This window comes from Anopheles maculipalpis, chromosome 3RL, assembly GCF_943734695.1.
Source record: "Anopheles maculipalpis chromosome 3RL, idAnoMacuDA_375_x, whole genome shotgun sequence".
NCBI lineage: Eukaryota > Metazoa > Arthropoda > Insecta > Diptera > Culicidae > Anopheles > Anopheles maculipalpis.
In genome coordinates, this window is record NC_064872.1 from 50309611 (window position 1) to 50336830 (window position 27220).

Sequence of the window (27220 nt, forward strand, 5' to 3'; positions counted from 1 at the left end):
ATCGGTAATCTAGTAAGCCATTTTCGATGGCCAGCATGACTTTAGAGGTCGTTAAGCCAAGAAGAAGAAGAATATAATTCACATTTCGAGCGGATTTTAACGTGCTTCATAAGATTCGAAAAATAGCTTTAAAAAAATAAAAAATTTGACGTTCAACAATAATCAGTAAATAGGAAGGATTCCAAAATGATAGTTGACACTTTTGTTGAAAAAAAAAAACATACATAAAATTGTTCTTTTTTTGTATTAATCATGTCAATAATTTCAACAACAAAATTATTAGATAAGTTATAAATAAATAAATAAAATTATTAGATAATCCTAAATTCATGTTGCTACGTACTTTTCACATTCTAAAAACAAACATTAGAACCAGGTTCCTCAGTGCGCGACAGTAACGAACACAAAACTCATTTTTTAGCCGAACACACATGGTCGGCGAACGTTTGGATCGTCGATCTTCATCGTCGGCTCCAACGTCTTTACGATAGCAGTTGCTGGCTAGGGAGCGAATGTACGAGCGAAAAGCCTTCTACCATAACCATCATTGCGCGGTTCCGTTCGAAACGACCCGTCCATACGACGCATAGCTGTGCGTCCGGGAGAAGAACGGAATGAAAAATGAACGTGAAATGAACTTGCAGTTTTCACCGAAAAATAATGGAAAGCCGAATTATATATCTCCTTTGCTGCTCCATATACACGGCAACATATACAAGGCCTATTGAGACAAGGCGGCCTAACCAAAAGGACGCGGAGCACATACGGCCCCCGACCGGCGAGTGTGTTAGTAACGAACGGAACGCGACACTCTACGGCCCGTGTGCTTCCTTACCTTAATATGGCCGCTGATACAGAAACGGTCTCCTACCTCCGCCTCCTCCACCACCACCACCACCAACGCCGTACTAAATTTGACAGACTGATGACGATGGGTGTACACAATTCAGCGGCAATCAACGATCCCTTTATTCGAGAACCATCGTCGTTCCCCGGCGCGTTTTCTCATTCGTGTTTTATTTTCTTTATCGCATTTTTCCTCTCCTTTCAGGCATACATACACACGTTTGAGGTCGTCCCTCATGGGAGTGCGCGTTGGAGCCGGTGGAACCAGTGGAACCACATCAAATAATATCATGTTGCTCCCACAATGACAGCTTGGTGGAAGCTCCACAGGAAAGGAACGTATAGTAAGTGGCGGTTCTTTTTTCGCCGCAGAATTGGAAAACTGCTGGAAGCCAACCACAATCGTGCTATGGCTATACATATGATGGCGTGCGCCAAAAAGCAATGAAAAATAAGCGAGGATTTCTGCTCTGTGTTTTTACACAGTTTCTACTAGGTGTTGTCTTCTGCACTGCGATGAACTGTTTACTGTCGCAAAAGACATGAATATAGTATCTGCTATCCCATACTTTGTTTTTCAATTTTAAGGTTTTAAATTTCGGTGATTCATCAATAATTACAAACAGTAAAAATAGCAACTAAAAAAACACGACTGAAGAGTACAATCATCCATAAAGAAAATTAAAACCAGATATCATAAATATCGCTCCGTAATATCTCATAGACCAAAGAATAAGAAAAATATTGATTATAAAAATATCTTTTCCGATGCAGTGGATACTGGTAAAGCGTATCTTCTTCTTCTTCTTGGCTTAACGACCTCTAAGGTCATACCGGCTATCGAAATGACTTACTAGACTGCCGATACCACGTAGTTGGATAGTCAGTCCTCACTACGGGGGGACGGTCCGGATGGGATTTGAACCCCGGTACTGCCGTTTGAAGACCGGAGCCGCTGTCCCCTACACCACTGGGCCGCTGTTAAAGCTTATGTTGATGCCTATTGCTAGGACCAATTCAACAACAGTTTGAGTGTACCTCATATTTTAGCATACCCTATTTTAATACCGAAATATCGACAAGCTTCCGTAGAAGGAATAAAATGACAATCCGTTTAACAATTATTATTTTAAATGTAATAGTTTAATTATAATAGTTGCAAAATTATCATTCCCGTTTAACTAAAAAAAAAAACGATATCTTTTCTATGAAATAATACCTCATATCAAAAATTTCTCTTCGTAAATCTTTTTTCTCTTGAAATGCTGTGCCATAATCACACATATACGCGCCATAAGCATAGCCAAGCTGCCATTACAGTTACCCAAATACCAGTGATGTTTGCTTGGATTCAATGTAAGAAACCATCTAAATATTTAATGGAGGCCCAAATTATGATACGTCGTTGATCCTTGGCCCTGTCTATTTGACGTTTGCTTGGCACAGGATAAATTTCACTGCCAGCCGTGAGCAAACATACACTCATTCTTTGATCGTACAAAGCGCTATTCATTGCACCGGGTGAAAGGTTCACCCAGCTACAAACAGGTTTCGTTGTGTGATTACTTCATTGAATGAGCTTAATCAAATCGCTATTGGCGAATGAAAACACAGCCCGATATAATCATACATCTAATTCAAAGCCCTACGCTTCCATTGAACTAATAGCAGAGAGCTTATCTTATGGCTTCACTCACCTGTTTCCGTGTCGATTGTATAAGATAGTCCTGCCCAAGGATCGACCAAGCTGCTATCATCCGCCGCTTCGTGATGCTTTTCATAGTCGGCGTTCTACAAGCATACAAATGATAATAGCGAAATCGGTTTAACAGATTCCAATCGTGCCGCGAGCGTCAATTTGTTTTTCGCAGCCCGTGTATTACCTTATCATTTTTTATCTCCAGCAGAACCTTCAGCTTTTCCAAATCGTCCTCAGTATCGCTTTTGATGTTGGAACTAGATGCTCCCTCCGATATCGACGAGCTGGTTCCTTCGGAGGCGGAAGAGAGGGCTGCATTGGCGAGGGTAAAGCCAAGATCGACATCCTGTTTCCAGAGGACTTCTATTAGATCCATTTCCTAAAACAAAACAAAGCAAATGAAACAACGATTAGGTACCAATTGATTCTAAACACTTCATTTTGTTTCGTGTTGGACGATGTGGGAAACGAAATTCTAATGTGTGCACTTCCTCGACGATATATAGAATGACCTGTTTGATGTGTTTCATTTTGGCAATGAAACATTGGCCACTTCCACCATTCAGAAGAACTCTCGATTTTCACTGCTGTGTAATTCAACCACAAGCTTAACACCAATTTGTTTGAAACATAAAACACTAACGTATAATCGCATAAATTGTTTCTAACGTACGAACACCGCACGGTACACGCAGGGCGCTGTACTTTGCGTTTTAATTGAAGAAGGCAAAACTGTTTTTTAACAATGCCTCTGAACGGTCAGTTTACCTTCATACCCGTTGTGGCCGATAAGAGCTTTATCGCATGAACGAGCGAGCAAAAAGCGCAAGATAACGACCAAATTTAGATAAAGCGCCACAGTCGCACTTGTCAACGTTGCGTACTATCTCAGTTTTGCGTGAAAGAAACAATCATGCTAAACTGGCACTGGTAATGCATGATCGTAAGCCAGATACTATCACACTGTAGGAAGAGACGAGAACGTGAACAAATAGTAGATTTGATATGTTTAAACTCAACCATTTGTCTTTCTTTATTATTTGCTCCTAGGCATATTATGCGTAGGTTTAATCCAGATGAAAAATAAAGGTTTCGCTGATCAAAAAACAACCGCAATAACTCATTTCGCGTATTAACTGCGACAGTTGCAATCGCAATCATCAATCATTCGTCCTTCTTAAGTTGCTCCTGTGTAGCGTGATACAGTTGCTAAAAATATACCGTGCGAAAGAAGGATGTCTGTTTTTCTAGAATAAAAACAAATCTCGTAGAGAGAAGCTTTTATGTTTCATGCCCAAAAGTATAAACATATCAGACTACACTGATTCGAAGCTTTCAGTCACCGTCGTAAAAGCTTTTTAGTACACTTTTAGAACACACATTTCCGCACTGTCTGCCCATAGATGGCAGCACCGGCATAATCGTGTATCATGTTTTTAAAATCTGCCGTATCTGGAAGGAAAGTGTTAAAATGGGTTTTTTTTTAATTTTTTACCAGTTTCCTTTTTCGGCTGTGACGTATTCACATTCCTATCGTTGAGTTTCGGGCATTGGCGAGGTGTTTTTCGACAACATCTGGTACATTTCGCAGATAAAAAATAGGACACAACACAACGAGCGTGTTCATCAAACAACCTCGGCTGTACCTTTAGCTGCGCATTAACGTCGCCTACTTGTTTACATCCACACCGAATGCATGTGTGTCTCTGCAGGTTGCATCGTCTCCCGTTCACGCAGATCGATTCAACACGCCTGCATCTAGTAACGCGGGTGCAGCAGCATCTCACTTCGGCTCTCGGTTTCGCGCATTGTTGAATAAATACTGTTTTACACTAAGGTTCTCTTTTTTACATATCCTCGTCGTTATTTTCGTTCACGATTGAGGGGGTCGTGCGTCGTTTTTTGTGTATACTCGAAATATTCGAAACAAAGAAGCACCCCCCTTGCATGATCGTTAACGGCAAGGTAAAGATCTGATGGTAAAAAGTAAAACATATGTATATGGCTCGGAGAGAGAAAGAAAACGCCTTGAAATTGTTGCACTCGCCGATGTCCACTCCACACACAGCTCGTGCGAACACCACTGCTGCCCCCTCCGAAAGGTCAGCGAATCCTATTCGGCACACTCGGATCTGATCTTTGTGTGCTTTTTTGTTTCCCATTTCATCCGCGGTGTGTATGGATGAGAACGATACGACGACATCCGTTCACGGACATCTGACAGAAGCGCGGCAGAATATAGGCCGCGTCATGTAATAATTTATACACACCCACGCGCATTAAACCCCCCTCTTACCACCAAATACGTTCAATCGGCACGGACATGTGTCACTGGCCGCGGTGCATCATAGCCGGTCCTTTGTGTTTCAAACAGTCAAAGAGAAACGGTCTCAACCCTGTCAGCCAGGTCAGTACGATCGACTGCGTTGCACCGACGTTTCAACATGCAAGGGTTAATTTTTCCACCGTAGTGAGGACTGAATATCCAACTACGTGGTATCAGAAAGTCTAGTAAGCCATTAGATAGCCGGCATGACCTAGAGGATCGTTAGGCCAAGAAGAATAATACTTGTTTATACTTGAATGACCCCGGGTTGAACTTTACCTCCTGTGTAAGATCCGGCGACGACGCAGCGGCGGCGGATGCGTCTGTCGTCGTATCATTGGCCGGCTCCTTTTTCATCGTCGTCGTCACTTCAGTGTTGTTATCCAAATCCGTGCTCACGAGATGCTTTTGCTGTGTGTTTTTGCCATCCTTAATCCGACGCTGGATGGCTGCTTTATTATCGTGCCCATCCTCCGGATCATCATCATCGTCGTCTTCCTCCTCATCGTACGCACGTGTCTTGTTGGTTCTGGAAGCCTCCAACCCGCCCGTATCACCATGCATCGGAGCCGAGCTACTAGTCGTAGCCTTTTCCTCTTCCTCTACCTTCACGTCGAGTCGTTTGTTTGCTTCGGTGGCAGAATTCATTAGCGACCTTGCCCTCATTATCGTACCCTCAAGGTCTGGCATGCTGGCAGCGCCGGCGTCAAACTTCACCATCGGATTCTCCAGCAGTATCGTATCGTACTCGCTCAGATCGGCCATGTTTTGGTCAAACACCGAGGTCGTTTCTTCGAATAAATTCGTACTGAGAAATATGTCCTCAGCGTCCACATCGAAGTTGGCCAGCACGTTCATGGTGGCGTTGTGTGCCGCTGCCGGCAGCACTGTACCGCCACCACCACCGGACGCGACCGAAGGCACTGGCGATGGTGGTCGTTCTTCGGCGATCGTACCGGCAGACGCGCCATCATCATTCGCATCGAGCACGTTCAGCAGGTACGTCTGCAGCCCGCGATGGTTCTGCTCGATGAAGGGCTGCTCGAACCGGGACAGATTTTCGATGATGGGCGGCAAAAACTTACGGTTCACGTACGATTGGTTGGAGTAATCCGGACCGGCGGCCAACAGTTCCAGCTGCCAGCCGCCTGCATCTCCTACGCGCGCCATCCGTCCGCCCCATTGCAGATCGAGATAGTTTTCCGGGTCGATTCGCAGCAGGCTGAGCGTGAGCACTAGCGTCAGCAAGTGCTCGGTAAACAACTTCTTCGTCGAGAGCATAGCTGCTAGTGCTATTACCGGTCAGCAATAATGGTGGTGATGTTGGCAAGACGCGTCTTGCTACCACATACATCGAACACCGCGAAACACTCAAAGGCACCTTTGCTTGATTCTTTGCTGGCCCAAGATGGGAAGGCCTCTCTATCTGTGTACGTGTTTGTCTGCTATGTTTTATCTTTAACTTTGAGCTTTCTTGCTGTTTCACGGTACTGATGATAGTTTTTGCCTAATTTGTATGTCAACAACTCACGGTCGAAAACGGCTTTCGCTACGCACAAGAAGCACCAACACCAACACCACACGCACCACACTACGGTATCACACACCGATATACACGCACTGGATTTGTTACGCGTTTCATCTGCTTCTTGCCACCAGGCCAACGGGAGGTTCGTCGCTTTTTACATCAGACACAAGCGAACCGGTTAATGAATTCGCTCTTTACTTCCAAGCAACACACTTTTGTTCCGCGTATGTCGTAGCCCACCGGAACATACACACAAACCGTGTACGACGTATGGCTGATGTGTATGATTCACACCATCAACCTCGCTAGGCCCTACACACCCGTACGCAGTCGGACGGCGATTTACGATTGCTTTCTTTATCAGCGGAGTTTAATTATGCACCTTGCACCACAATACCTGAAGCAACACTTTCGTACAAAAACACTACGAAACTACAGTAAAATGACCACGAGTTGACAACGGCACACGTCCACCCTGCTCCCTTCCAGGTGTGTGGAGAGTGCGTTTAGCCTGCCTTGGTTGCTGCGATGCGATTTGGCGATGTATGATTTGCACAAACAGCAGCCATTCGGAAGAAAGGAAAATATAGCTACACCAACCAGTCTCAGTCGTCAGTTGAAACTTTTCGCTGCACACTCTTCTCAACACACACACACAACGGGGGAGCTACGCGTTTGCGATCTTTCTTGTCGTTTGCGTGAGTAATTCAACTGTGTAGTACGCGGACTGAGAGTACGTAATTGCGATGCCGTGGGCAAAAAATGTTGCGCGAGTCTAGCGGACAATGGCTCACAGCCGAATGTTCATGTCCCGGTTGTGGATCGCTAATTCGGACGGCTGGTTTGTATTTGGCAACAAAGATTAAAGGAAAATACAACCGTACAGTGTATCCCGTCCTACCGAACAGGGGGAGCCGTCGTATGGTGAAATCGTAATTATCATACGACCCATCTCTCACACAGCTTTACGCCGCATACAGCACACACCACCACGGAACCGGAGCGTTTATACGCACATGTCAAGTACTAGCGCCTGTTTGGTTCGTGGCGTATAGTGGAAAAGTGGCGTTTTTTCAACGTTGAATCGCACTATCGTTATAAAACGCTAAACTTACGCACCAAACACTGATAGCGAAACGTTTACCAACGCCACAAAATGAAGGATGCTTCCAGAACAAACACTATGAATTGCATCAGCGCTTTGTGGTTTCCGGTCGTGGCAGAATCTTGCACAACTTTTATACCGAATATCTCGGTGCAGGACGGTTGAGCGTATTGCTGGCAGCAATAAAACTACGCGGTAGAATCTATTACGATTGTTATCCGTACAGTTTATCTAATACCGATGGTATTTTTACGCATAAAACTAATAACAGAACGCAATAGCAAGAACGATGACGAGCGATTAGGTTTGCCCCGTTCGTAAACAAAGCCGGTTCATTACTGTCAAATGTGACATGTCCGCTCAAAGTTCTGCGAACGCAAGGTTGTGGTTGTGTGTATTTTGTGTCGCTCTTTCTTCAACGGCAAAAAATGCCTTTGGTAAATCGATATTGAATCGATTTGTACTTGGTGTATGCTTCCGCTATGTAACACGTGTTCCAATTCGATGAACAATGCTCAAATATTGATTTAAATAGGTGTTTGCTAAAAACTTTAGGAACAGACCAAACTGACAGAAGAGATACATTCTTCCGATCTTTACCAACCGCCACGATCGTTCTCTTTTGATCAGAACATTGCATGCCATTTATTTTTTTTCTTTATCGTATTATCGAAAATGATGCAATTATAAAGCCTCCAACTATTGGTTGCTGGTGATTTCTGTGCTCATGTTAGTTTGCAGTTGCCAAAATGAATGAATGAGGTAGTGATCATCAACCGTGTGCCACAGATCCTGTGTCGTGTTTCATGAATTTGCTCCGATTTTCCGATGCTGAATGATACTTTTTCCCGCTACCGGATGTGGACGGTGCTACAGCAAATGATATGTTTTTATCATTTTTGGACTGAAAAAACACGCTTCCTTGGTTCGATGATTAGTGTGTGTGAGAGAGGAGGAATGGTTCAGATGAGAAGAATGAACATGATAGATTGATTAAGTTTGTAATGTTAAATGCTGGTTTATTCACTTTATTTCACGCCCCTGTCCTTTTACAAACATGATGCGATACACGGCCATTATAGCGGCCTAGCGGTGGTTTAGTATGTTTGCATAATGATAGGCTAAATGGATCGGGATGGAATGTGTGGTGCACATCGCTACGGGCGAAGCGTTCAGTACAGCTATGATACATTACCTGATGCTGGTTGACCATCGGTCGGGGGCTGTAGTCAATCGAGAGCGGCTCCTGCTCTGGAGCCAGGGATTGCATTCGCGGTAAATCAAAGTCAGCCATCGGTGGAGTTTCTAAAACAAAAAGCGGAAAATAGGATCAGCTACACACGGTAAACACACAGTATTTGTTGAGTATCCCGCCATTCGCCGATGCGCATTATCTCTACACACCACTACCACCACACCCTTACGCAAGCGAGCCATTGCACGAGCTGCCACAATTGATCACGCAAAAGGAACCTGTTGCTCGCGCAAAATCATGATCATGCCGACATGCAGCAAGCCATGTAAATACTTACAACAGAATGATGATGCGTGCGTGTGTGTGTGTGTGTAGTTGGCAAAACAATAGAACAATACGCTACGGTTACAAGCGAATGTACACGCGCTGTGCTAGCTCTGGTCGAGTTTTCGGACACACGAGTACGAAATTAATCATACTTTTCCGTACACAGTGGAACTTGATAACTGCGATGACGTTATTCACGGCTGTTAGAAAAGTTAGACACAACAAACATGCACGAAGCTGTTTAGAATAGGGTGCCGAGTTCTTGTCAAACCACCTGTACTGGTCAAACGCGAACAATTTGAAAAGCTTTACCAAAACCATTGCGCATTGCAAAGGCCGGCAATGCATTTACACAGAGAGGGGGTGAGAAAAAATGAGAATAAATCAATTGAAAATAAAGCATCTTCAAAAAATAGTGCATACTGTTCAGCATGCAGTTAATATGAAAAAAAAATAACAATCAGAATTAGTGTGGCCAGCGACGGATATAGATTTCATAACACCTATGACGCGAAAAACACTGGTCAAGGCACTTTGAACCTGTTGGAGTCCAATGCACTACAGACAGAGGCGGATAATGAGGTCCCCTAGAAAATCTATGAAGACTTTTGATTAGATGCCGTGGACTACGTGGTCTACAACAGCTCCTTTTGTAGATGAAGTCCCTTGGGTGAGATCTCTTCAACTAGGGAATTGCTTTATGGATGAAGCTTCCAAGTCGAAGCGTCTTCGATCGTGATTTAAACAAGATCAAAGATCATGAAATAAAACTCGCAGAAGTTTTTTCTCGAACATAATGCCTATCCTGGACGGGAAGCGCAAATCGATGACGAGCCTCCCAGACTAATGAATCGCTACAGGAGTTCGAGACTACAGAAAATACGACGAAAAATTCCCAACCTCAACTACCCTTCGTGTAAAAATTGAAACAACTATTCCATCATTTTCACACCATTTATTTAGTTTGTTTTTCATGGTATGCAGTTTCGTGTTTGCTTGTTTTCTGTTTCTGTTTAACTGGCAAAGTAAAGTACACATTGCTGAGAGATGATAGATGCTCCTAAACCGATACTGAACACTGATTATTCATATATTCAACATAAATCGCTGGCTGCTGATGCAAAATGGCGGCTTTCAGGCGAATACACACACTGAACGCCGAACATAGGATTGCTGTTAAATGGTCTTCATTAGTTTAGCCTTACGTCCTTACCTGCTCCTGCGTCGATTCTTCTGGTTGATTAAATTGTCGTGCCTCTTCCTCTGTGCGGGGAGCTCCTGCATGCGAACAGGAGATAAATATCTATTCCTAGAAGGGATGCACGCACACAGACACACTTACACCGAGTGGGCGTATTCAGTACCAAACAGCCTAAATAGCTAAACGCACCGAAACAACACACCAACGGAGGATTTTTTTTGCTCGGTTTTGCATTTGTGCATCCTTCAATCACTATCGTTTTTTCAGCGGGCTTTTGTCTGTATGATGATGTATGATTTTGTCCTCTTGTATGGTTTGGTTTTTTTCGCTATGTTTCTTAAGTTACTGGCGAGATATACGATATAAATTGTCGATCACACAAACTATTCTTTGCATTCTTTGGTAACTTATATGTTGTAGAATATATATTTACACCTATATACCTAAACGTAGACAGTGGAAGATTGAAGAACACTTCGCCTCCTGCACGCGCCGTCCTCTTGGTATCTATAAAAAGGAGTCTTGAGATTGTACTACGATAAATGCATTCTTGCCGCCCTTTTTGCTTGTCTTCGAAATTGTCCTTCGTTTTCACTATCTTTGTTGCCGTACTTTGTTACTATATATCTCGTTCCCTTTTTTCTCCCTTTCCTAGCATCAAACCTTGAAAGAATTGGCAATCCCAAAAAATATCAATAATGTAGAAGAAGAAAAAAGAAATTGCCGCGCGTTGATGAAAAATGTTGGATTGCGAGAGAAACGAAATCTATTCCTCCTCATCCTCTATTGCTTGCTGCTCTAATCAGAAGTGATATTTGCTCTCGATCCAGCTGTATATGGATGTTTGCGAGCGGCTCACCCACTCCACGTTAGCGGCCACCGTACTGAGCGTCATGTTAAGCAGCTTTAGGCCTGGACCGTCTCCGAATCGTTCCACCAATGATTTTAGCTGTTGGAATAAAGTTTCGATGAGAATGTGTTCTACAAGCGATAAATACTTCCTGCGCAACAAGTTCGTTCGTCTACGTACCTCATCGTAATCGAACTTTGTGGAGCCATATTGCGTGATAGCGGAGATAACGCGAGCAAACTGTACCGTCCCACGGCCAAGCTTTGACTGGAAATCGAACCATTTCGCCTGCAAAAACCGACACGCCATTGCACCACCGGTAGGCGTTCCGGCAATCGCGTCCAGCACCTGAACAATCTCAAACACGGGAAGTGTGATTACGTGCGAGAGCAGCCGGTTCTGTAGCCATGCGTCCTTCGTAACACCCAGCGCACGGAGCAACTCCATTCGCTCCTCCAGCACGGAGCTTTTCTCGCGACGTACCGTCATGTACCGATCCCAGCAGAACTGCCAGTACTGGAATTCACCGGACAGCACCGAACCGATGTAGGCCACCGAGCGCAGATTAGGCGGTATCGGTATCGAATGGGTAGTAAAGTTGGTCACCAGTCCCTTGGCAAATTTGATTGTTTCCGCCTCCTCCCAGAGTGCCGCACTGAGCATCAGAACGGGGCGCAGAAGCTTCGTTTCATCCTCCCCGGTGTCTTCCCAGCCAAGCATCTGAATCGATTTTTCCAAATTTTGGCGCACGTACTCGGCCAGCACCAGGTAGCACTCGGAGTATTTAAGTATTTTCCTCCACTTCTCCAGGTGACTTGTGCCGAGTACGATTGGACCCCATTCTTTTTCCTTCGGAAAGTACGATATTAATTCCATCGCTGCGTGGCATGGTATAAGATTCGCGTGGCAAAGGGTAAATATATCCGAAACGAGTCCGACACGGTCCTGCAGGAAAAGGCAATTCATGAAAATATAGAATTGAGGACATGGCATTGAAGAAAGTTCAATTATTCTACCGGTAGTCTTACTTACCTGCGTACTAAATACGGCATTGTTGATTTGCATCTGCTCCACCAGTTTAGCCCAGTTTGCTTCATCGTATAGGACACGATAGTATCCCGTTTGACCGTGATTTAGTTTAATCCACTGGGCGGTATGGTTAAGCGTGATTATCACTGATTTAAAAAAACAAAAAAGGAATAATTTATCATGAGGAATCGGTGGATAACATTTGGTTCGAGTTCTGTTTCTTCGAAGCATCCAAAATTGGTAATTAGTATTTAAAAAGCAAAATTTAGGCTAAAAATAGCTGTTGGCGCCATTCAAAACGAAGGGATAATGCCTTCCAATAGAAGTTAAAAACAACTCTTGGTTGCTACTGAGGACTGTTCCTGAAAGTTCCTTTAATCAACAACGTGCCTAGTGATACCAAGATACTTTTCACAACTGTCTTTAATTGCTTATACTAGGGCATAGTCAGGTTGATGGATTCGCCTCAGACGTGAACAGCAATCATGGTATAACAAGGTATATCTTGCCCCGAACATTCTGGATTCATATTTTATAACGATCAACTCATCAGATAGTAAAGCCTTGCGAGCGGTCCAGTGGTATGGCAAACGCGGCAGAAGTCCTCACATGGCAAGATCGGGGTTCAAATCACATCCTGACCGTGCCCCCTTAGTGAGGACTTGCTATCAAACTACGTGGTATCGATAAGATTAGTAAGCCATTCGATGGTCGTTATCGTTAAGCCAAGAAGAAGTAAAAATTTGGCTTTCTTGAATGTAAATTTCTGTCATATTTGACGAACCTCCATAAGATTGTTGGGTGAATAGATGTGTCCTTTAATTGACGATTTAGTATTTCTAGAGAACTGAAAAGACGTTGTAAAACCTTGTAGCGGACGTCTCGATCGAAGTGTTTCGATCGAAGATCGAAGTCTCGAAGACGCTTAAATCCCCTGCTAGGTCATATATCAGAACTCGGATTGAGCCTCTCGCTGTTTATCTAGTGGTAATCTTCTTGGATGGCAAAACATAGGTGGACCGGTGGCAAGTATTTGGTGTTCAACTGCCTTCGTAGGCTTGTGTTGAGTACTTAGTAATGGATTGTTCAATTATGCCGGCCAATGGTTTCGTTAGTAGTAGGTTTGTTACGACCTTTTGTGCTTCGAATATGCAGTTTTTCTGTGTTATCTATTAGTTATTCGGCATTAAGCCCTAAAGTAGCAAAGCGTCTGTTTATACACTTCGATCGAGACGCCCGCTACAACCTGAAGAATTCGATGAGGGACCTTCTTCGATGAGGGATACAGTGGCCCTCGTTGCTCCAAATAAAGTTATAGTTTTGTAATATTTAGGCAGTACGTAGTCCATTGAATATAAAAGAAAATGAATGGTTCCATCGAACGATAGGTCCTTAGACTAGCATTGGTTCTGATTCGCTTATAATTCTTGTCCTTTCAACTGTACACAATCGTACAATGTAAGTACGCTCCACTTTTTGAATTCATCAAGAATCCAAAAATCCCAAAAACTCAACAACGAAAGTAAATTAAATTCTTTAGAATCGAATTACTATCCGAACCTTTCGCCTAAATCACCCATTTGTCTCAATTCCAGTTTCAGTGTCATACATACCTTCGCTCGAATTCAGCCAGATGATTAAACTTTGCTGTTCCTTGTTTTCGATTGATGTTTCGTTAGTGTTTAGCACATCCGTGATGTAATGAATCGGAAAGATCCACCGCGATCCTGCATCGTGTACGCTCCTGCCCGTCGAATCGGTCGGTGCAACCGTTGTTGTCGTTGTAGTGGTGCGTGGCGCTTCTCCATCCAGTTCGATCTCTTCCGTCGGCTCGTCATAGATTGCCAGGTACTCAGCCGGGCGGAATGCGGTCTGTCTCACAATGAGACTGGTCCCGTTCATCGTCACGTTCAGCAGCGGAAAGGCAGCCGCATTGGTCCATTGGTTCATCATTTCCTTCACGTACTTGCTGTTGTTCACCTGCTTCGCGCAGATCGCCCACAGATCGCTCGGTTCGGCCGTTTGAAACTGGTAAGTTTTCAGAAACTTACCCAAACACTGCCGAAAGTTACGCTCCCCAATAGCGGACTGCAGCATCGACATGAGGGCCGCAGATTTATCCACGTAAAACGGATCATTGTTACCGGAATCGCTCGCACCGGCATTGATACTGTCCCAGCCTTGCAGCGCATCGATGTCCAACGCTTTCGTTAACGTGTCGATCAGAAACAGTTCCTTCATCGGCCATAGCGGTTGAATGGTGGCCAACAGAAATCGGCTCAAGTACCTTATCAGACCCTCCCAGAGCCATTTGTGCTTCCAGGCTTTGGGAGAGATGAGCCCGCCAAAATATTGCTTAACGATGCCTTCGGAAATTTTTACCACCGACATGTGATACTCCTTCGACGAGATGGCGGTCGGTTCGTTCAGGAACGACGTTCGGCACACGATCAGCCCGAGCGAGCTGGACAAATCGTCGAGCAGTGCGGGTAGGGCAACAAAATCCAGCTTCGAAAGTGGATACGCCACCGATAGCCACTGCTGCAGGTACTCCAAAATATCTCGCGAGGTGTGCAGAATAAATGACCCCTTGGCGATGTGTGTTTCCGGTGCGTAGAACGAATAGGCCGGAGCTGTACGTATCAGTGCAGTGTCACCGTTCCACATAATATCCTGTTCTTGCGGCATGGTACCATTCGCTTTAGCTGCTGTACCAGACTCAGCCGCACTAATCGTTCCATTGCTTTCGGAGCTTTGTGATGGTTCCTTTGTTGGAGGATTGTTGGTTAGCTTGAACAGATTTTTCGACAGCAGCACTGCCGTTAGATGACGAAATGGTTTTTTGTCCGTTTTGGTCACCTTGGATGTGGTCGATTTTCCGTTACCCATTGCCGCTGCGTTTGTGCCAGCGGAAAGTTTTCCCGTGCCTGCTCCGGAACCACCGTTGGTGCTTGAGTTGACCTTTTGATACTTTGCGGATGGCTCAAGCAGCTCACGCTTAAAGTCACTGATGACCCACGAGACGGAATCTGGTGGAAGCGGTGGTGTTTCGGCAAAATCATCTCGAAGCTAGAAAGTAAAGAAAGTATGTTTTGAATACTAGTGAAAAATTTTGTTCTTTCTTACATTTCGTGCCTTAAGCCTTCAGAAGGATTTGAATTCCAAAAACTCGATTACGTTAACTTTTATTTATACGTGGCTAGATAAATGCAGGTCCTGCCGTATGAATGCTGGTGCGATTAAAAGATTTTTCAATTGATTGAATTATGAATCGAATATAGTTCGTTAACTGAGCTCAAGGACTGATCATTTCAGCTACTTTGAACGTGTTAAAGTTAATGCAATTGTTCATTTTTACACATGGTGCGGCAGGAAAAATTTCAAAATGTTTGAGAATAGAAATTTTTGACCGCAACACCGTAACAAAACTTAATTCAAAGTTTTACAACTTTCAATTTTTTACTCCGTATACGAATATTAGTGAGTATACGCCAAGTGCGTGCTAAAATTGACGTCTGTTCCTTGGTATATTGATATGCTAGGTTAGTTCTGCCAGAGAAAGACCGACGTCGCCATCGGCTTTCCTACTGGACCGGACTGGAATGGATGTTTCGACCAAAGAACTCAACGTGTTAGGGTCCGGATTGCTTGGGAAACATAAATCATTGAGAAAAATTGGGGTTTCATGGGGTAAATTTGAGCTGTGGTGTAGTACTAAATTCTTTCGAGGGCCAATGTTTTCAGTTACAGATAAGTGGCTCTACGCCCAGCCCCGAAATTGACGTTTGTTTTTTTTTTTAACACCAACTTCAAACCATCGGCAATCCGTTGACTGCTTCCAAGTCATCGTTTTAGGCGATCTCTATTTCTCGGCTCTTTTACCTTAGGACCGTTCTGTTCAGGGATTCTTTATCTCGATAAACTGGGACCAAATACCATCTGAAAAGCTTGGGAATCTCCATGAAAATGATATGCAGCAAATGGATAAAGGACATTTCTAGCATACATTTTCATAAAGCTGACAATGACACATTGCGGATGGTCTGAATTGATAGTCTTAGGTGAACTAAATAAATTAAGTCAGTTTTCAACTAAAATATGTCATTTTAATATGACCCAAACATTCAAACAATATCATTTTTGCAAATTTTTCCCGCCTTCTATTATACAGCACGAGGTGGTCTAGCTGGTCTTTCATATGGCAGAAACGAATCTAATCCGAAAAATCTCTTCAAATGAAAAGGATCGACTATCTAACTAGGAAGAAAATCAAATCAAGAACTTTCGTGGTTGTCATACCAAAGAAGAAGTTGATGATGATCTGGTGCATCACTGAGTGAAAATATATGAGTAGCTTACCAATCCCGTTCCCATGTAAAAGCCAACATCGTCCGTATCCTGTACAATCGAGTTTGACAAGCCTATGTGGAACCGATCCCGGAACAGGGATATCTTAAATGCTGCTCTCAGATGTGGTTCATCAAAACATGGAAACGCTTTCCTGGTGCTACCCGGCTTCAGAACTGTTGCAGCTAATGTCCTGAAAAAGGAAAAAAGAAACGATAACGGTATTTCCGTATTATTGGTTCTCTCGTCAGAATTCGTCGTCATCCGCCTAACCACCGAATCTTACTTTTTCATGTCGAAATCTCCTTCGAACTGATCAAGAATCATTTTCGAGTGCCATCGTATGCTGAGCGTGTAGTTTGCCTTTTTCCTCAGCTTTTCCCGCGTCTCGATGTACAGCTGTTGGCGCGGAGTGTACTCAAGCATGCGAAGAATTTTCAATGCAAATCCTTTCGGTCCCACCAGTGCCTGAAAATAGAAAGGACCGCGTTAAAAAGTTAAAGTAGCAACAAACGATCTTCACCTTTCTCCGGTGCGAATGCATCTTTCATGACATTCGTCCGCCCGGGAACGAACAGGGTTTTATGAAGAAAAAACCTTAGCGAGTGTGTAATGCAATATTCAGATGCCTACCTTCTCGGTAATGTTGAGATCCTGTGCGTGCAGCACCACGAAATTCGTTTCCTTCTCCACGTACAGCTCTATCGACACCTGGCCTGTGAGGGTTACAAATTAGATCGAATTGAAGGTGTTAAATTATGGAGAGCGAAATTCATAACGGCTCCCGTTGGCTAATAGATGAAACTGTCACCGACGTCCAAGAGAAGATGGTCGCTGGATTCCAAGTGTGATTGTGTTTACCTTTTACGTCCAGCGTCGTTAGATTGGGATGTATGGTTAGAATGTACCGGTTTGGCTTGACATTGTTCGGTAACGTTGGTAGTAGCCAAGGAAACGGCTGACCGTTGGTTGCGATCGGTTGAAATGGTTCCGAACTGTTGTAACCGTCGGGCACGTACCCGGGTGGTATTTTCCCGGCACACGGGCATACTGTGAAGTGTAAACAAAATCACCATGGTTAACAGTTGCCTATACTCCGAATGATACATTTATATGGCCCATGTGACCGTGACCTACCTGTTTGTGGACCGGCATACGCTATCACTAGGGCCGTTGCTACAATATATGGTCATAAAGGGGATAACGTATGGTTAGACTTACTGGGGGAAGGATTTTACTTGAAGTAGCGTACTTGCGCCATGTTTAACAATTACCTAGCAATGTGCCAAGGACTATTGCTGTCACAAATAGTGCCCGTTTCTGTGAACAAACCGCAACGCCATCGCGAACCGGCCGGGAGGAGCTATCGCCACCTGAAACATTGTGCAAAAGATTTAAAATTAGAACAACCAACCAGTAGTTGGGTGATAATATCATACAAAATAACGAATAAGTCAATCAGATGGATTACATTCGCCACCCATAATATTTGTCACTACCTGTAAGGAATGCATCATCGTCAGAGTCCGGCTCCGTCATGCCGATACGTTCTCTGCGCCACGGTTTGTTGTTAGGGCCACCACTGCCAACGACCGATACTTTGACGGGGCCCCCCTTTCTTTGCTCGCCAGCCAATACGGCGGCTGCTTCCGGCACAGGTGCGGCGCACGGAACTACAGGTGGACAGGGGCGGGCAGGTTTTAATTTAAACTACCCGTTCGAGGAGCAGGACGCTCTGATTGCCGCAAGGGGAAGGATGGTTTGCGATTGTCGTAAGCCACGCTTAGCAAAGCGTACCACCAGGGGTAGAATGCAGAGAGACACGCAGTCTGTTTATGCTCCACATTGAGTAAGAGTGAGCTAGTGCTCTAGATGTAGGCGAAAGGAATTGGCGCGGTTTAGTTTGGTAGATGTTGGATGTAAGCACAATTCGTACAGCACTACAATAACACAGTATACTGCTGTTTGTTTGACACGACTTCCGAACGACTTCTGCAGAAAGGTTACGTTGCGTTACAAAGTAAAAGAGTTCCCTCGTCCGCAAACGAATCCGGAACACAAGGAATGGCGTGCTTCCAACCTGCTATGATAGACATTTGCTGCCGCTACCCCCGCTTGTAATGAAGCAGCTACACACACACACATACACACCATGCGCTCGAGGGGTTAGCATATACACAATCCTTTCAAGTGCATCCTACCGAAGTGCAGCGGACGACCGAAGACCAACCGTCTTGTACGTATGCTGGTGACGTTGGATGAAGCAGTTTGGTATTTTGTATTACGAAATGGTACAAGCACCGTGTACTTTACACTCCGCCGAAAGCTTATCGGTCGGCCATTGCTGCAGTCAGGCATGGGTAGCACAAGCGTATCAGAGTGAAGGTGAAACGGACGACTTCCGCTTTGCTCGTCCGCAAGCACCGAACAGTGCTGCACTATAGCGTATCCTGATTAATTTTCCCTGCTTGCCTGGAAGCGACAATGTACTGGGTAACCTGGTCTGGTAACTACTGATTCTGCACCACAACTCCGGTTCACACACACACACACACTCAATTCACGGACGACCCGAGGCGGCCATCCAGTATAAATAGAACGGACGGAAGTGTACTGGCGAGAAGCGTTCGCATTTATTTGCAGAGGACAGGCTCACGGCGATGATGATGGTAGCGAATCTGTCAATATTTTTTCACATTTACACATCCACTGGACATGCGCACACGCGAGCCATGAAGCAAGGGACTCTGGTGCTTTCCTTAAGTAAATCTACTCACATACTCTCGCAGGGATGTGCGAATGTGTGTATGTGTGCTTTGTATACGTGACATCGCGACATCGGAAGGACAACGTGCCGATGCGTCCTCGTGTGTTTGTGTGTGTGTGTGTGTTGGTGAAAGGGAGAGCGAATGTCCTTTTTTTTCTAAACGGCCACAACGGATGGCCAACCGTTGATGTTGAGGAGACTAAAATGCAACACAAGAATCAAGTGCCTATCTAATGAGGAAATGGCACCAATTTTGCACTTCCTACAATGCCGGAAGCGAGGCATCACCCGAAGTACGTGGAGTTAAAATAACTTCTGAATCAATTCAACGGAACACTCAAGCACTCACAAAAACCAACGTGTACTTACCAAATTTATTTATGCCGTTCCGCTTTTTGCTGTCCGTCTCGGACAGTTTGTCCATGCCGCCGAGTGGCTCCAGCTCGACGCTTTCGGCCATCGCAACCTTGTAATCATTTCTTCGCTTCATTGTCTGGCGAGGTTAGCGGGTTTGGCTGGAGGGGTAATGTTTGAAGATGGGTAACTTTACCGGTCGTTTGGTGTTCCGGCGATATGTAGCAAACGTTTTGGGGGGAGAGGAGGGAGCCGGGATCTTGTCGTTGAGAATTTGTTTTGTGAAGCCTGTACCAATACAACACTAAGCGTTCGTTCGGATTGGGGACACTAGGATTCTCCACTCCACTACGCCAGCAATAATAGAATGTTCACGAGGGAGTTCCACGACCACGACGACGACAGCAGCCAATGTGTGTGCGAGCTCCACTGCTGCTCCACTTGTTGATAAACACACACGCCAGACCAGACGGCCTGGTAAATGTTTTGAAAACTCGCGTACGCGGCGAATACTTCCGGATACTCCCGGTTCCGTTTTTAGCACCAAGCTCGTCCCGATCTACTAATACTAGCTGCGACCCTAACGACTACAACTACTATTACTATTGCTACTGATATGCATTCGGTTTGTTTTCGGAAGATAAATACATGTGCGCCGCAAAAAACTGGATGCGCTTTTGGGGAGGGTTTTTCTTTTTTTGGTCTAAATTCGGCAATAATACTGAGGGACACTGGGCACAGGTATAGATTTTCTTGTTTGTTTCGTTTTTTCCTCCCGGTACACCGTAACAGGCTCAAGTAAATTGTAAAAGTGTGTGCGTGTGTGTGTGTGAAATATGTTCACACGGCACGGTAAATCTCGTTCAAAACAGCCAAAAGTTGAGTATTAGATATGGTAAGCAGTAAAAAGTACTGTGTATAGAGATAGAACAATGAGGATTGTGTTTGTTGGTATGCTTTCTAGTGGTGAGACCTTTCTTCCTTTTTTTTCCCCCTTATCGTTACATCCTTTCGGAGGAGCGAGAGTCGTTTTTGTTGGGACGTAAGTTATCGCGGAATGGCCATCCACCAAATTCGGTTCGGTTCACTGTCGAAACACCACTTTTCCGCGTGTAAAAATTTGGGTCGAAATGGTTCTCGCCAGTTTAAGCCGAAAGTTTGTTTGTTGCTCCGTTATTTTTTTGTTATTTTTTGGCTACGTTCCGTCACTACACCCCGCGGTCACCCATGGTTCGCAGTTTTTTGTTGTTGCTCTCTGGCGTTCGCTAGGACCGTCCACCGTCTATTCACCACCAACGCTCGTTGACATTTCGGCAGTCTGATATTGATTTATCAATAAAATGCGAAACAGCGTGGCTGAAGGACGAAGCGCGTGCATGGAATTGGCAAATGTGGCGTCTGGCTGTGCGCATGCCCTGTCCCACGGAAAATCCACCGAGGGCTGTTTCCATTCAAACAGGGGTGAAAAGACCCATCCGTCAGGGTTGCTTTGAAGGGAGAGTGTTCGGAATTTGGGTACAAGGTGTTTGAAAAGAATGGAGTATATAAAACAATCAGTTTGAAGTCGAATTCTTGTAGATTGTATCCCGAAAAACCCATAAGCTTACAATTGATAACAACATCAAACACAACTAGTAATTGTGGCGTGGAAAACGATCCGTTCAAAAGTGCTATAAAAGCAGGTCCTTTTTGACAGTGTGACAGCGCTCATCTGAGCGTGAGGGAAACTGTACTCATTTTATCACGAGAGATAAGAGCCACCATCCGACTATCTGTCCACCGTTTCTACCAGCGGGCAAGAGCAGTAACAATATATGCACACGTTGCTCCATTGTTCGGCTTGAAAAGACAAGCTGTCCTCGTACGAGGCTTTTCCAAAAGGGCGCCCGCTCGCACGATAGAGCGTGATGGATGATAGCAATTTTCCCGTTTTTTTTTTCGGGAGCGTACCATAAACTGCGGAGCATCGATTGTTCCTGCGTGCAGAATTGTCAAATAGAGTATTTTGTTTGTCGTCTTTGTCGGGAAGAAGGGAGGAGGAAGGGAAGGGGCGCGAATAAAAAGGGCGGATGAGGCGCGACGCAGATTAAAATTCAGTTTACGGGTGGCAAACTGTAAATAGAGCGAAGGAGTGAATTTCTCACCGTGCTAGGGGGGGAAACCAAAAATCCACGTTTGTTGTTGCGTTGCAGAAAGTGTGCCCCGAGTACCTGGCTCGTGTTGCAGACACGGTGTGCTTTAGTTCGGCTTCCCCAATAGCCAACAAATTCGGGAAAACGAATCTCCCAGCACCCGATTTTCTGGTGGACACTCGGCCATCCCCACACCCATATGCGCGTACACACATACACACACACACACACGCTCGTAATGTAAAACGGTCAGCAGTAGCAAAGAGGCAGCCCACGGTTGTGTGTCGCGCGCGCTGAGAGTGATAGCGAGGGAAAACGTTAACGCTAGTACGGGGTTTTCGCCAATGTAACCAGCAAAACCACTAAACGCAGTTCGTCCGCAAACAAAACATCGAATTTTTGCTAATTTATCCATCGGGAGGGAAAGTGCCACCGCTAGCAAGCAGTTGTGATTGGTGTTTGTCGTTGTACAAATGTTGTTGATAGTGAGAGTACACAGAGTAACGCATACAGAAAAAAAAACCGCGGCCCGAATCGCGATTTGTTGCCAGTTTGAAGCGATAGCGAGTTCTTGTTAGAGTTATTATTATATATATATTATAATATACATACAGCAGTATACACCATATACATATACATACAATATATCTAGATATATATACACGCAAAACAACAACAAACACAAAAATTAATAACGAAAAACACGCACTCGGGTACACGCGCGCCGTGTCCGTACAACCCCCGCGCTAAGTAGTTTTTCCTCCCCCACGCACACGCACACCCGCACACACACACACATACACTACCTACACAATCGGTGTGTGCATTCGGATTCTTGCATTGGGAGTGATTTTTTGGTTTGTTTTTGGTTGGTTTGTTGGTTTCCTGAGGACAAACCTTCCAGTGCCCCGTCACAAGAGCAACAACAAACAAGCAACAACCTCCTTTTAGTAATAATATCCAACGAACGAAACGAACCAACTCCACCACAAGATCCACCAAGATGGGCGAAATGGATAGGAATAACAAGAAAATTTTACAAAACATCAAAATGCCCGAGCAAAGCAATGATTACCGAGTGGTACGCGTCTGTAATGTATAAATTAATCCTCTCCCGCTTCCCTTGGTTCTAGCTCCACTACCCACCCCTCAGTGTTCCTCAACGGGTAACCGCTTGAGTGCCACCATGCCCTCCCCCACAAACAGGGTGTGGAGCCCTGTTGAGGTGCATCTAGCGGTTTATGTTTGTTGTCTTTGATTTTTATTTTGAGCTCTAGTTGCATGCAGATCCCCAGTTCCTAGTCGAATGTGCGTGTTTTTGGACGGGGGGGGTTTGTGTTGTGTGTTCCACCCATGTTCTAATGTGTTTGTTCTCTTTCTTTATGGATGCACCCCTGGAGGTGGTGTTTGGGGCCGGAGGTGTTGGCAAAAGCTCGCTGGTACTGCGATTTATCAAGGGAACATTCCGCGAAAGCTACATTCCCACCATCGAGGACACGTATCGGCAGGTAAGGCGGAACCTCTCAGGACGGCACGCAATGCATTCCTTCCTTCTTGGGTCTGGGATCCTTCACTGCATTCGTTGTCATGTCATGCTTTCTTTTTCCGGTTGATCGCGTCCAGGTGATAAGTTGCAATAAAAACATATGCACACTGCAAATCACCGACACGACGGGTTCGCATCAGTTTCCGGCAATGCAGCGGCTGTCCATCACGAAGGGTCACGCGTTCATACTGGTGTACTCGGTCTGCTCCAAACAGAGCCTCGAGGAGCTCCGGCCAATCTGGAGCTTAATTAGAGAATTGAAGGTAAAGTCGGGTTCGCCGGTTTCGGCACGTGGACCACAAATCGTCTTACGGAATTGGTTTTCTTGTTTTTTGCAGGGTGAAGAAATATCCCAAATACCTGTTATGTTGGTGGGCAACAAATGTGATGAAAGTGAAGACTTGCGGGAGGTGACCAACATCGAAGGACAAACGGAAGCCGCTACCTGGGGAGTATCGTTCATGGAAACGTCTGCCAAAGAAAACCACAATGTTACCGAACTGTTTCAGGTAAGTGTTTGCAACCCACGACAGCGAGCATAGTTGATCGTCCGATCGGTTTCAACAACTCCACTTTGCGTCCGGCAGGAACTACTCAACATGGAAAAGAATCGCAACGTATCACTGCAGCTGGACGGCAAGAACAAGAAGAAAAACAAGAAGAAAATGATGAAAGAGCAAGCGAAGGAGGAAAAGCTTCTAAAGGAAAAGAAAGAAAAGCAGATGCAACGCGAGAAGGAGAAGGGCAAGGAAAAGGACAAAGACAAAGAGAAGCAAACGAAAGAGAAAGACAAAGCCAAGGATGGGAAGGATAAGGCGGGTGCGGGCAATGCACAGCCAGCGGCGGCGGCGGGCGAAGGAAGCGGCACACTGAAGGAGAAGTGTAAAGTGATGTGAAAACCTGGCATCGAACCAAACTTGACGATCGAGCTGATCGACGGCTCCGGGGACGACCATTATGATTAGGACGTACGCACGCTTACTCAACGCACGGCGGAAGGTTCCGCCGACTCGAACTTCGTTACATTGATTGATATTATATGACCAGGTTCCCACCTGGGCAGCATTTGTCGCCGGACATCCATCGAATAACGTACACACATACAAGTAAACACACATACACACACACACACACACACACACACACACACACACACACAGACGCACATATGCAAACATACGCACACACACACAGGTACAGAGCTCAGATATAAAGAACGGAGGATTATAATACTGTTGATCGTTTCGCTCCTCCGAGGCAATGCAAATTCGTTCCTCCGAGGTAGCAACACAAGGATCTGTACATATGCTGCAATGGTACCGGAACCGATGGGGACCGATCAGGGAACACAAGGATACCCGGCGCGCAATCCGAGAGCAGGAACAAACAAACAAAAAAAAAAACACACTTACACACGTACCCACAACCGAAATGGCCAACAGGATCTGGAATTAGCAGCAGATTAGCAATCGAGAAACCAAACCCTTAGCGAGTTCGTGTCCGTTTTTTGCGCGAACCAACCAAGCCCGTATTTAAGCCTCTCTGCGGTGCGGAAGCGCTAACCATTCCCACTTAAAACTTAAATTTGAAATTTAAAACGTATCGCGCGTATGCAACAAGCAATCGACATGATAGGGACGGGTAGGTTGAGGGGAAGGGTGAGCGAGAGTAGGAGTGAATGGGAGAAGAGAACAAACATTGCATGATAAGCATGGTTCGGGAAAATTATTCTTACGACAGCATTCATATATACAAGAACAAAATACCAATTCTCTTAGCTATATCTCTTAGCTTACCAAATAATACACAAACACATAAAAAAAAACACACACACACACAAAAACACACATACGAATCGAATAGACGCTTAACTGAAGTGCACTAGATATAAAGAAAAGCAAAACCGTAGGAAAATTAACAATAACAATGATTATATTTTGCTTCAAATAACAAATAATAAATCGTTGAGATAATCACTAGTGTGTGAGACCCGTTACTAACCGTGTGGCCGTGTGGCCGAACCACTTTGCCCGAAAGCGAACGGTGCAGAATAGTCGAATGTAACCACGTGGCAAGTTTATTTCACTGAACAGGTTTACTTTTGGTGGAGTTTAGAGTGATTTTGATGTTTTATTTAGATAGCTCGTAATTGTTGTGTTTTTTTTTTGTTGCTGGGTTCTACGTAAAAGCGTATATAGGCACAATTTAGCTCTTTTGCTGCTTTTCCTAACTCGTTTGTACAATCACAGTTATAAATTACGTAAAGCTTTAATAAAGCTTTTATAAAAGAAAAATTAATATCAACATAGTACGGGTGTTGTAGTGTTTTGTGTGCCTATATTTTATAAATTTTTTTTCATAATTTTCTGTCTTTTTTTATTTATTTACGAACATCGTTCCCTAAGCATGATTGATTAAACGCCCAAAGAGGAGCATACGCTGGTTCATGTGAAGCTTCTGGGTGTTTCAGCATGTTTGAAGCAGTGACTTGGTTGTGGAAAGCCGACAAACTTTATGGGTCAAGCTAGTTGAACTTTAGGCCGGCCTTCATCTTGGAAGAGGATCGAGTTTTCTAGAATCGGATTACTAATCTCGAATGTGCTAAACAGTGTAACAAAATGCAATTGCTACAACCGCTCTCAACCTCTCCAATGTATCTAAGTCTACTATAAGCGGAAGTCAAAGATCTCCATCACGTACCAACATCATCATCATCATCATGTTGGCCTGTTCTTTTAAAGAGCGCGTCGTCGTGGCATGGCCCGGTGCTCCCCGACGCCGTATAGCTTAGCAAGCTCGTGGTTCATCCTTCTCCTCCACACTCCATGCTCGAACACACTGCCAAAGGTGATCCGGAGGATGTGGCGCTCAAACGCGAAAAAGCGTTTGCATCCTCCGCTCGGATGGTCCAAGACTCGTGGTCATAGAGGACCACCGGGCGAATCAGTGTCCGATATATCTCACATTTCGTGCGGTCTCGAAGTCTTCTGGATCTCAGCCTCAGACGGTGAAGGCCGTAGTAGGCACGATTCCCCCGCACAATGCTTCTCCGGATTTCGCTGCTGACATCGTTATCCGAAGTTACGACAGCCCCAAGATAGTAGAACTCCTCTACCATCTCGAGGTTGTCGCCGTCGACTAACACGCTGCTCCCCACTCGGGCTCTATCACGATCAGCGCCTCCGGCAAGTAGGTATTTTGTCTTCGTCACATTGATCATCAATCCAATTCTTGCTGCTTCACGTTTCAGTCGGGGGTACGCCTCACACACATTCGCTGTCATCTTTTCAACGATGAACCTGGAGAGAATCGTGCCACGGATGTCGTTTTCTGGCCTCGCGCTTCGTATGACACCTTCCAAGGCTATATTGAACAGTAGACAGGAGAGTCCGTCCGTTTGCCTCAGACCCCTGTGAGGTTCGAACCATTCCAATAACATGTTCGATACTCTCACTCTGCACTGCACCCCATTCATGGTGGCCTTTAACAGCCGGATCAGCTTTCCAGGAAAGTGGTGCCGCTGCATTATGGTATCGTAGGCCGCCTTGAAGTAAATAAACAGATAATGAGTAGGGATCTGGCGCTCTGGAAACTTCTGGAGGATCTGCCGAAGAGTGAAGTTTTGGTCGGTGGAAGATTTGCCTCCAACTAACCCAGCTTGGTAGCAAGGGGACAAGTCTGCAGAACAAGATCTGGGACAAGGGTCTTATAGGCGGCATTAAGGACTGAAATGGCACGATAGTTCGAGCATTCCAGTCTGTCGTCCTTTTTGTAGACTGAGTGAATGACGCCCAGTTTCCATACCTTCGGTAATTCTTCCTGTTCCCAGATTCTCGTGATCAGCTGGTGCATTTCAACGATAAGCCGCTCCGGCCCCATCTTGAAGAGCTTGGCCGCCAATCCATCACATACCCTAACCCTAATATTCTTTCGGTTTCTACAAACTTATTTCGGTTTGTACGATTATT

The 27220-nt window shown here is 45.0% G+C and overlaps 3 protein-coding genes across 5 annotated transcripts in view; 1 reads left to right on the top strand and 2 right to left on the bottom strand.

The window, feature by feature from the left end:
• The window catches only part of LOC126563511 (segmentation protein cap'n'collar), a 38847-nt gene extending 32560 nt beyond the window's left edge, over window positions 1-6287 (bottom strand). The window contains exons 1-3 of the mRNA XM_050220156.1: window positions 5151-6287; window positions 2730-2924; window positions 2544-2637 (exon numbers count right to left, since the gene is read on the bottom strand). Of these exons, the coding sequence (XP_050076113.1) occupies window positions 2544-2637; window positions 2730-2924; window positions 5151-6152 (1291 nt within the window). The 5' untranslated portion in view covers window positions 6153-6287. The remainder of the gene's footprint in view (window positions 1-2543; window positions 2638-2729; window positions 2925-5150) is intronic.
• Window positions 1-24160, top strand: part of LOC126562767 (GTP-binding protein Di-Ras2-like) — a 177381-nt gene extending 153221 nt beyond the window's left edge. Inside the window, exons 2-6 of one of the 2 annotated variants that reach the window (XM_050219350.1) lie at window positions 22700-22787; window positions 23107-23214; window positions 23330-23515; window positions 23591-23761; window positions 23840-24160. In XM_050219350.1, coding sequence (XP_050075307.1) covers window positions 22710-22787; window positions 23107-23214; window positions 23330-23515; window positions 23591-23761; window positions 23840-24148 — 852 coding nt within the window. In that variant the 5' untranslated portion in view covers window positions 22700-22709 and the 3' untranslated portion in view covers window positions 24149-24160. Of the gene's footprint in view, window positions 1-22639; window positions 22788-23106; window positions 23215-23329; window positions 23516-23590; window positions 23762-23839 lie in introns of those variants that run through there. The other variant, XM_050219349.1, reaches the window with a different exon arrangement.
• Window positions 10915-19716, bottom strand: LOC126561475 (aminopeptidase N). 2 transcript variants are annotated; one of them, XM_050217646.1, is made up of 11 exons: window positions 19590-19716; window positions 17728-17826; window positions 17591-17629; window positions 17315-17503; window positions 17087-17169; window positions 16740-16921; window positions 16466-16646; window positions 13720-15175; window positions 12110-12252; window positions 11258-12022; window positions 10915-11176 (listed from the first exon to the last, which is right to left on the bottom strand). In XM_050217646.1, exons 1-11 carry the CDS (start codon window positions 19708-19710, stop codon window positions 11030-11032), a joined length of 3405 nt encoding a protein of 1134 aa, XP_050073603.1. In that variant the 5' UTR covers window positions 19711-19716; the 3' UTR covers window positions 10915-11029. The 2 variants fall into 2 exon arrangements, with proteins under 2 accessions (XP_050073603.1, XP_050073604.1); XM_050217647.1 differs by lacking the exon at window positions 19590-19716 and adding an exon at window positions 17953-18106.
• Window positions 24161-27220: the final 3060 nt, after the last annotated feature.